Raw genomic sequence first — 11242 nt, 5'->3', positions numbered from 1 at the left:
CTAAGTGTGAATGTATGTGTATCTTACGTGTTTATTGTGTCATGTGTGCGACGTGTGTGTGTGTGTGTGAGCGCGTTTGTCGTGTAATTGGAAAGAGCAGACGACAGACCACGTGATCAGCAGACGAGACAATGTTTTTTATTTTTGTTTTCGTTGTTTTCTTCTCAAAACCATGTCGTCGTTGTAATGTCATTACATTGTTAGTTATTTATTAATTAATGCTGACTGGTGAGATCAATATCTAGCGCCGGTAGAGAGTTTATTGACGGGGAACAAAGCATGATAGTAATAGATAAAATGTTTTGGGCAAATTATGGTGGGGGTTAGACAGAAAAATAATGCAGTGTGTTTGGTTAGGATTGCAGACGAGATTGGTTTGTAACCTGCAGGTTTAGAAGAGCAGAAGGTGTTATAGTAACGGTAAAAGACATACAGAGAGGGAATAGAGCATGATGTGAGTCCTTGGTTGGAACTAGTGTTGATCATCACTAGATTTTCCTGTCATACTGAATTTCTAGGTATAATTCCATAAAATCTGGATTTTTATTTAGATCCGAACACGTCTGCTAATAAGAAACGGAAGTATGTGTATTCGTGTTGTTGATATTTGCCTAATGACGGGAGCTCGTTATTACATCCATCTCCACTGCTGACTTGGTCACCCAGATAATAGAAGCTACCAATTATTTCTAAGTATCCTCCCTGGCATACATACATAAAGACAGACAGACAGATACACACACACATGATGGGTTTCTTTCAGATTCTGTCTACCAAATCCACTCACACGGCCTTGGTTGGCCCGAGGCTATAGTAGAAGACACTTGCCCAAGGTGCCATGCAGTGGGACTGAACCCAGAATCATGTGGTTGGAAAGTAAGCTTCTTACCACACAGCCACGTCTACTCCTATACATACATACATACATGCACAACAGGCCTGATATAGTGATTTGGGATAGAGAAGAAAAACTGCACAGTTGTGGAAATTAGCTGCCCAGCAGATGTTAACATAAAGCTGAAGATCAGTGAAAAAGAGAACACCTATGTGGAACTATTGAGAAATCTGCAGTTACTCTATCCGGATTACAAGTTCAGGTTTATACCTGTAACTATTAGGGCCCTGGGATGTGTAACACACTACCTAAGTACCAATCTTGAGAAATTAGGCTTCTCAAAACCAGAAAGGAGGAAGCTAATTCGAATACTATAGATCCAATCCATCACTGGAACTGTAAAAATCTGTAAAACTTTCCAGAAGTTTATCATTTAAATATATATGAGCATGTCTAGATATGTAACTATATGCATAAGAATATATACTTAAAATAAAAAAATAGGAATCTGCACATATACATACATAGATACAATCAGGGTGCGATGGGTAAGTTATCGCCATTTTATACTCACAGTTTTGTGCGTGCGCATTGTTTGTTTTTGATTTTGTCAACTATACAATAGTGTAAGTTCAGTTGGGCACCGTCTGTGAGAAAAACAGCCCCATGACGCAATACACTCTGCCAGAAACTTGGAAACGATATGCTGTACCGCTTGGTATTCACATCAGAAGCTCCAATATGAACATTTCAGAATGTTTGGGTGTCAGTCTGAGGACATGTACCGAGATTAATAAAAATCAAACATCCAGGCAACATCATGGTGTTCAGAGTGATCACTAGCGATGGCGACGTTATGCCTCCATTCATCTTCCCACACAGCCTCACACTCAACACGGAGGCCTACATCAAGTACCTGGAGGAGGTAGTGCTGTCCAGGATGAAGAGGGTGGCTGCTGGAAGACCCTATGTCTGGCAACAGGACTCTGCACCCTGTCACACAAGCAGAAGAACCCAGTCTTGGCTGTCAGACAATTTCTGCGAGCACACCACCCCTAACACTTGGTCACCTAACTCCCCAGACTGCAACCCCCTGGATTATTATGTGTGGGTCGCAGTTGAGTGAGAGACCAACAAAACTCCTTGTAACACCAAAGATGAACTGAAGGCAAGGATTATGGCAGCCCATGAGCCTGGTTAGGCTTTAAAAGGGCGCATTTATTTTTTTTTTTATATTTTCCTTAGAGCTTGGTTACTGACCCCCCCCCCATCTCCTCATTATTTTAATAGTTCTCAAGACTACAAGAGAGATATAGAATTGCATGTTAATGGGAACTTCTGTATTCTGATGACCAAGTTCTCATAGCCAAAGAAGGAGAGGCAGACTTTTGTATGTGAGAGCAGAATCCAGAATGAATAGATTTAAAAGTAAATCTAGCAGTCTTACCAAAGACTACAGGATTCTACAGCTAAATGGGAAGTTACCATACTTGATATGCTAAAAAGGGGTGGGGAAGAATTGCTGTTGGATAACCATAAATAGTAAGTGCACAAGAAATACTGGAGTTTTGCATGTTCTATAAATAACTGTGGACAGGAAATGAACACTCTCTCTCTAAGGAGATTTAAACAGAAATTTAAAATTAGTCATCGCTGTATGTTTTTTTAGTTACACAGAAAGACATTTGGTTTAACCAAGGTGTTTATTTTAAAATGTGGGACTTAATTGCATTTTTACAAATAAATGCATGTTCAGAAGATGCGTTGCACATTTTTATTTGTCCTAAATTGCTGTGCACGGCTTCTCTTTGTTAATGTATTTTAATTTTTATAAAGAGTAGCACATGGTTCTGAGATTTGCTAGACACAAACTGAAAGAAGCCCCTGTTGTATATGCATAATAGATAGATAGATAGATAGATAGATAGATAGATAGATAGATAGATAGATAGATAGATAGATAGATAAATAGGCACAAGAGTGGCTGTGTGGTAAGAAGCTTGTTTCCCAACCATGTGGTTCTGGGTTCAGTCCCACTGCATGGCACTTCAGACAAGCATCTTCTACTATAGCCTCAGACCAACCAAAGCCTTGTGAGTAGATTTAGTAGATAGAAACTGAAAGAAGCTTGTCGTATATGTGTGTGTGTGTGTGTATTGTGTCTGTGTTTGTACTCCCAGCATCACTTGACAACTAATGTTTGTGTGTTTACGCTCCCAATAACATTAGCGGTCCGGCAACAAAGACCGACAGAATAAGTACTAGGCTTACAAAGAATAAATCCTGGTGTTGATTTGTTCGACTAAAGGCAGTGCTCCAGCATGGCGTCTTCAAATGACTGAAACAAATAAAAGAATATATATATATATATGTGTGTGTGTGTGTGTATGTATGTATATATATATATATGTGTGTATATATATATATATATATATATATATGCATGTGTGTGTGTATTTTTGTGTCTGTATTTGTTGCCCCACCCCACCCCTGCTTGACAACTGGTGTTGCTGTCTTACATCCAGGTAACTTAGCAGTTTAGCAAACATGTCCGATATGATAAGTTCTAGGCTTAGAAAAAAGGTACTAGGATCAATCTGTTCGACTAATATCTTTTCTAGGTAGTGCCCAACATGGTCGCAGTCTAATGACTGAAACAAGTACAAGAGTAAGCGGGTTCATTCGTGAGTGGCTATGGCCTTCATTGACCAATGACCAATTCCTATTATTTTGTTAAGGTGGTCTTTGTTTTTGTGCAGTTTTGTTTTTTTTTATTTGTCACTTTGCTGGTTGTTCTGTTTTCATTGGTTAATCTCAATATAATGTCCGGATTGTCAGTAATCTGTCAGCATTTATTGATCATTATCATGTTATCATTTTTCACAAACCAAATTGCTGGTTGGTCTCTCATAACTATTTCATATCCTGGTTTGCTAACTTTTGTTTATTCTGTTGCTGATTTGCCTACATTTCTCTCTCTATATATATATATTTATGTATATATATATATATCATATATATATATATATTCTGTTGTATTGTGTAAATATTACTCAGTATTTATTTTTGTATCTGATGTCTCTAAATTGCCATCTTTTGTTCCTTTATTTTGTTGTTTGGTTAGACTTGACAATATCGTACCTCAGCTGCTATTTCTGATTCTATTAAATTTTAGATATTTACCATGTTTGCAGTTCAGACCAATTTTTTAAATGAATTTGTTCTTGTGTATACAACATGACATTATATCAATTCTTCTGTTGGTGTCGTTTATAGCTAACTTTTGCATCATTTCTTATAATTATCACATGAAATCTATGATTGGTTGAGAAGTGTTTGGTGATTAGTATTAAATGTTTGCATATTGTGAAGCATGTATTGGGTCATCCCATTAAATAATGCAGTTTTGCTATACTTCTTTTATTTTTCAAAATCAAGATAAACAAAGTTCTTTTTTTAATCTAAAATATACTCTCCTTCAATTTCTACCATGCTCTTCTATCTATCATGTAAACTTGCAAGGCCCCTCTTCCAAAATTCGCTTGTCCATCATGAAAAATACTCCCCAGGTACTGTTCTGACCTGTCTACAGAATTCATATTTTTCATCCAAATGATTTTGAAGACTGCAGAATATATAATAATCAGATGGGGCAATGTCCAGTGATATGGTGGATGGGGCATTGTTTCCCATTCATACTGTTCCAGCCTTTGGAATGTCATCCTTGCTGTATGTGGCCAAGCATTAGACTCAGAAAGTTTGTGAGGAACCCATTAACTCTATTTGATGACTTTTCCGATGGCACGCAGGTGTCAATGAATGGTTGAAAGACCAAATCCAAGTTTCTCTGCTAGTTCCTCAACAGTTACGATGGGATTTTGTTCCACCAAAGTTTGCAGGATGTTCTCATTAAGCTCTACAAATCTTCCAGGATGAGGCTCATCTTCTAGGCTGTAGTTTCCAACTTGGAATTTCTGGAACCACCGTTGACATTGGCTTATGCTTATTGTCCAATCCTCATGTACTGCATTAATATTCCTCACACATTCCATTGCGTTGTTGCCTTTATTGAACTCATAAAGCAAAATATGCCGAATATGCTCCTTTGTCACTTCCATTATAGCTTTGAAAAAATAATTGTTAAAATTGAACTGCACTCTTCAAAATTTGCAATAAAAATAAGGACAAGGTAAAATTACTACCTGCTTTTGTAGCAAGTTGATGCAGGTAGTTTATCTCGTCCCCCTCTGACTTTTAGTTCATGCAATTATTTATGGGATGACCCAATACATTGCTGTGTGAAAGGATTAACATATTGTACTCACATTTGTTGAATTTTTTACAACATAAGCATTACAAACTGTAGTTTAACTACAATAGATTCATCTAAGGTTTTCTAATACATGTTTGTTGTTGAAAATATTTCAATATTCAATTATGCTGCTGACTAATGTGCAATATATAAAGTAGCTTTACCATTCTATTCTCTCCTGTTTCATTTGCAGAGATTCCAAGTTCTTTTATTTACTTTAAACCACCTTAGTTCTGGTATCTCAGTTTTACCAAGTATCATCTTGAGATTATCTCCCTATCCCATTTGGAGTTAGTCCCAAGTGATTGTTCTACCTTTTCTGGAAGCAAAAGTAACTTTAATAAATGAAGAATTTATCTTGTATTTTTAATATACCTTTATTGAGATATATCAGTGCCACCTGACTGGCACCCGTGCCAGTGACAAAATGCACTATTCGAGTGTGGTCGATGCCAGTACCACCTTACTATCCCTTGTGCCGGTGGAATGTAAAAAGCACCCACTACACTCTCGGAATGGTTAATGTTAGGAAGGGCATCCAGCTGTAGAAACCTTGCCAGATAAGATTAGAGCCTGGTGCAGCCTTCTGGCTCACCAGTCCTTAATCAAACTGTCCAACCCATGCTAGCATGGAAAACGGATGTTAAACGATGATGATGATGATATATATTATATATTTATGTATGCAGAAACAGAGCTTGCCAGTGCTGGTGTCATGTCAAAAGCACCAAGTCCACCTTTTAAAGTGGTTGGCATTAGGAAGGGCATCCAGCTGTAAAAACCGTACCAAAACAGACAGTGGAGCTTAGAGCAGTCTTCTTGTTTGCCAGCTCCTGTCAAGCTGTCCGACCTATGTTAGCATGGAAAATGTACGTTAAATGAGGACGATGATGATGTGCATATATCATCATGATCATGGTCATGATCCTTTAATGTTCATTTTTCCATGTAGGGTGTTCAGGCTAAATTTGACAAATTTTTATGTCTCCTTTTATCAGGAACAGCTTGAGGTAACTTGAGGTGAACAGTCAACGGCGTTGGAGAGCATAAAGATTAAAGCTGTAGTTGAGAAAAAGTTTATTGACATGGAGGAGTGGAAGCTATCTGAATATTGGAAAAGAGTTACCTGTGTCATGATGATTCACACCTGGTGTCACAACACTGACATCATGACTGCTGCTCAATGCTCTGTGAACACTGAAACGGTTGTAAGACATAACATGGACTGCTGCAACAGAGCTTATGCACCTGTGGCCAGCAGGAATATAATACGACTGAATTTTTATTGTGCCATATTAATTTTGTTAAGTATCTTCATTAAATTTTTAAAATATATCTTATTGAAAGGTGGTAATGAACCCCTTCCACACCACCCCCAAATTATGTTCAAATTAAAGAATCTTTTATTAATTATACTTTTCAATTTTATTTTAGAAATTTACATAATAGGAGTTGGTAAGTTATCAATGATTTCATGAAGGGAGTCAATGGTATCAGATGTTTGCCAATGCCTGGTTTATAAGATGGTGTGTACAACCAGGACATTGGTTCAGTGCCTGTGGCTATCTTCAGAGTCACGTGATAAAGAATAAAAAAAACACAACTTATAGCTGCTGTGAATTCTGAACAGACAAAGTTATCTTGGAGGTCCTGTATGCGAATTTTTTTTCCCGTGAGTTCCAGGCCCCAGTTATGAACTCATTTGCATAAAGACAATCAGAGCTCAACTACCAAACTAGTGTCCACCTATTTATGAAAATACTCTGGTTGAGTTCAATGGAAAATGTGCATTATAACAAAACCATTCTAAACAGGTTAATAGGGGAGACAAATGTGAAATTTAGTGTATAAAGTGAATGGAGAGCTGTTCCCCAATGATGCCAGAAGTGTTGCCAATTTATGTAATTTGCTGCTGAGGTCAACATTTGCCTTTCATCCTTTCAAGGTCGATAAATTAAGTACCAGTTGCATACTGTGGTCAATCTAATCAACTCCCCCAAAACTTTCAGGCCTTGTGCCTAGAGTAGAAAACAATTTGTGTTATTTGCTAGAAAACGTAAATGAGTGTAGTTTCTTAATTTTTTGACTGATTTTGTACATTCCTAATTTAAAATGTTGCTGTTGATCTGGGAACATCATAATCAATATGGTGTTGTGTCATAGTGTGCCCACTTAGCATATCTCAGTGGATACATGCAGTATCACTAATCTCAGTCTGAGCATAGGTACCTAATGTTAGCTCCATATAGAGATGGTGCTCAATTGATCTATGAGGATGGTGGTGGGAGGAGGGATGTGGTGCTTATGTGAGACTTGCAATGCTGTACTCACAGAGTGACATACACCATTCTATGCCTGACTGGTTGTACTGTACTAGTACACAGTATGTGGATTTTCAAGGTGGGCTCTGATTGGTTGTATGCAAATGAGTTTATTACTGGGGTCCGGAACTATTGTGGGAAAAAAATTTCACATCCTGTACATAGGTGCATATGTGCTGATGTCAGCAATAGAACCAGGAACATGTGTGCTCATGACTCTCCTCTTATCTCCAGACAATAAACCTGTCAACTTTGGAGAATTCTTTAATCTTGAGATTATTCCCCCTTCTCAAGTGGAGCTGGTCTCAATTGCCATTTACTAATTATGGTACATCTTGTAGAGGTGATGATTCTCATAAATCTAGAATTTATGTTGTATGTTATTTGATACATCTGTATTTGTCTATGTTGTTGAAATACTTGCCACAAGCGATGAGAGTTATTTCTCATGTCTCACTTTTACTTAAATTATACAGACGTGGCTGTGTGGTAAGATGCTTGCTTCCCAGCTGCCGTGGTTCCGTTTTCAATCCCACTGCATAGCACCTTGGACAAGTGTCTTCGACCGTCGCTTCGGGCTGGTGTGTTTAAGTCCCTGTAACTTAGATGTTTAGCAAAAGAGACCGATAGAATAAGTACTGGGCTTACAAAGAATATGTCCTGGGGTCGATTTCTTTGACTAAAACCTTTGAAGGCAGTGCTCCGGCATGGCCGCAGTCAAACGACTGAAACAGGTAAAAGAATACAAGAATGTATATAGAGACTCTGCATAAAATGCAAACACAATATCTCATCCAAAAATTTAAAATATTTAAAAAAAAAATCAAAATATCAACTTGAATGTAGCTGTGCGACAGCAGTTTACTCAAGGTGGCCACCCTCAACTTGCTGAAGACAGCTCTGGAATCTGGTACATTTGTTCCTGTGTCCTCTGAGAAGATTTTCAAATATCTCCTTGATCTTGACCAGCTTGGCCTTGGTATGGCTGGGAGAAGAGTTGGTGTCTTTTTCAGCCCCCCCCCCCCCATCAAACACAGTAATCCACGGGATAACAACCGTGAATATTAGGGGACCAGAAATTTGGGCTGGTCATAGAAATTCTCAAGCAACCACTTTTGACTCTTTCTGGAGATATGGCAAGAAGCCAATTCCTGTTACCTTACATGTGGTCTTCCAGCAGCAACTCCGCCTTGAGCTTGGGATTGGCCACAGTCTCCAGCAGCTATCTGAATTGACCCTAAGACTCTATTCATTGATTCGGGGATGAATCGCGGCGTGTGGATGCAGTCAGAATGCCTACTGTGTCTCTTAGTGCTGGCCACGACTTCGTAGCAGCTGTCCATGTCACATAATTCTTCACAGCGATCACAGAGCATCCAGCTCATAAGGCCGGTTTTCAGGATTCTGTGGCTTATATCTTCGCCTTCCTCCGGAAGGGACACTGGTCAGTCGCAGAATCATTTTTTTTCAGTGGGCTGGAACAACATGAAATGAAGTGTGTTGCTCAAGAACACAAGGCACCGCCCGCTCTCGGAATCGAAACCACAATCATACAATCTTGAGTGCAACATCCTAACCACTAAGCAACGCCACTCCACATACATACACGTATACGAGCGCATGTGTGTGATGATTCGATCTGTGAGATTTTTTTTCCATGCCTGGAAATAAGACGAGATGATCTCAGTATAAGTCAAAGAAAATTGTTGAACTGAATAACATTAGTAAATATAAATAGACAGACACAACATCCGCGACAGTAGTAGTAGTAGTAGTAGTAGTGGTGGTAGTAGTAGTAGTAGTAGTAATAGTGGTGGTAGTAGTAGTAGTAGTAACAGCAGCAGCAATAGTAATATTGGTAGTAGTAACAGCAGCAGTGGTAGTAACGACTTTGAGAAGAATTTGTAAAATGGGCGCGAAAATAACGTAGTCGTGTGTGTGTTCGCTGATGCAAACAGAATAATGGTGCGATGCATGAAGTAACTTAAATACAATAATAACAGCGGATGTGTTGAGAGTTTTACCGTTGTTTACTTCCGATTAAACAACGAAATCCTTGCCTTTCATCTATCTCGGGGTTTGATAGAAACGAAGTAGCCGTCACCGAGGCTATTTAATCGACTAACTTCGCCTCCACACAAATCTGGGGCTTTGCACAGCCAATTGGAAGAATAAACACTGTTTTACACACAACTTTTATCCATAGCACTGCATGTGTGTGTGTGTGACTGGCTGTGTGTTTAAGAGGTTCGCATGCGGTTTTGGGTTCAGTCCCACTGCGTGGCACCTTGGCCGAGTGTATTCTATTAAGTCGGTGATGTTTCGTATATATATATATTATATACAGTATATATAATACATATATATATATATATATATACATATATATATGTATTATATATATATAGATTATATATATATATGTGTATATATATGTATATACATATATATATATATATATATATATAATATATATATATATATATGGTTATATATATATATATATGGTTATATATATGTATATATATATATATATATATATATATATATATATATATATAATATATATATATATATATGGTTATATATATATATATATGGTTATATATATGTATATATATATTATATATATATATGCGTTTGTATGTATGTGTTTGTGTGCGCGCGCGCGTACTGGTAGCCGTGAGAGGGCAGCACCAGTGCGCGGTATTTAAATATTTTTGTTGTCAATGAAATATTTAGAAAGTTTTGAAAGTCTGAGGTTTGGTGGAGTTGACACAAGTGTTTCGAGGAAAGAAATAGAGAGGACAAAAGACCATCAGAATCCCTCCTCCGTGTCGCTATGTCAGGTAAAACATTTTGAAAGTAATAATACTAGCATGGCATCTTATATCTATGCATATGTCAGTTACGTGTATATTTTTGCACGCGCGCGCGCGGGAATTTTGTCAATGGAAAGGTTTCGGTTTCAAAGCGACGAAAATGTTTTAATGTTTTGACAAATGAAATTTAGATGTCGAAGTGAATCTAACGGTTTTTGTGTGTTTTTAAATGGCTTATAAACACCTTCCACGCTGCAATCGTATATATGACTAAAATACTTTACTAGATGGTGTTATTAAGTTAGACATGACCTGGGCCTAGACCGGCCGATATATATTCACGTCCATAAAGGGCTTAGCTTTATGGCGTATCATCAGATCCCAGAACCTGTTGGTTAAAGGCATATATATATATATATATATATATATATATATATATATATATATATATATATATATATATATATATATATAGATAGATAGATAGATTATATATATATATATGCGTTTGTGTTTATGTGTTCGTGCGCGCGCGCGAGCGTAACTGGTATATATATATATTTCCAATAATTCCGGGATATGGAGGGGGGGCGGTTCCCCCCATTTTTTTCCGAACCAAAATAGGGGATTTGCGGTACTACTCAAGCAGAGCGGATCCGAACGCGCAGTCGCGCGTCCGCGCTAGCTAGTCGTGAGTGGCCGACCCTACGAAAAGTGCGCGCGCGCGCAAATGAATACATGTGTGCGCGTGCGCGCGTATGCAAATTAGTAAATAATTTCTTTTAAACAAAGTAAATAATTTTTAAAAAATTACTTTTTTCTTTTCTAAACAACGTAGATAGGTAGAAGGAATAAAAATAACACACTATCTGTTTTTGTTAACTTCATACATTTTTTTTCTTTTAATTAAATTTTGTGAACAAAATAATTTTTATTTTCTAAACAACGTAAA

General features: G+C 37.7%; 1 protein-coding gene across 3 annotated transcripts in view; it reads left to right on the top strand.

Moving 5' to 3' along the window:
• Positions 1–3690: 3690 nt before the first annotated feature.
• LOC106874310 (centromere protein K) overlaps positions 3691–11242 on the top strand; it is a 33206-nt gene continuing 25654 nt past the window's right edge. For 2 of the 3 annotated variants that reach the window (XM_052973863.1, XM_052973862.1), the window contains exon 1: positions 3691–3763. In XM_052973863.1, coding sequence (XP_052829823.1) covers positions 3703–3763 — 61 coding nt within the window. In that variant the 5' untranslated portion in view covers positions 3691–3702. Of the gene's footprint in view, positions 3764–10146; positions 10318–11242 lie in introns of those variants that run through there. The other variant, XM_014921997.2, reaches the window with a different exon arrangement.

The sequence above is a fragment of the Octopus bimaculoides genome, chromosome 1 (genome assembly GCF_001194135.2).
Source record: "Octopus bimaculoides isolate UCB-OBI-ISO-001 chromosome 1, ASM119413v2, whole genome shotgun sequence".
Taxonomy (NCBI): Eukaryota; Metazoa; Mollusca; class Cephalopoda; order Octopoda; family Octopodidae; genus Octopus; species Octopus bimaculoides.
The sequence above is the reverse complement of the archived record's forward strand: the minus strand, read 5'-3'. Positions and strand labels throughout refer to the sequence as shown.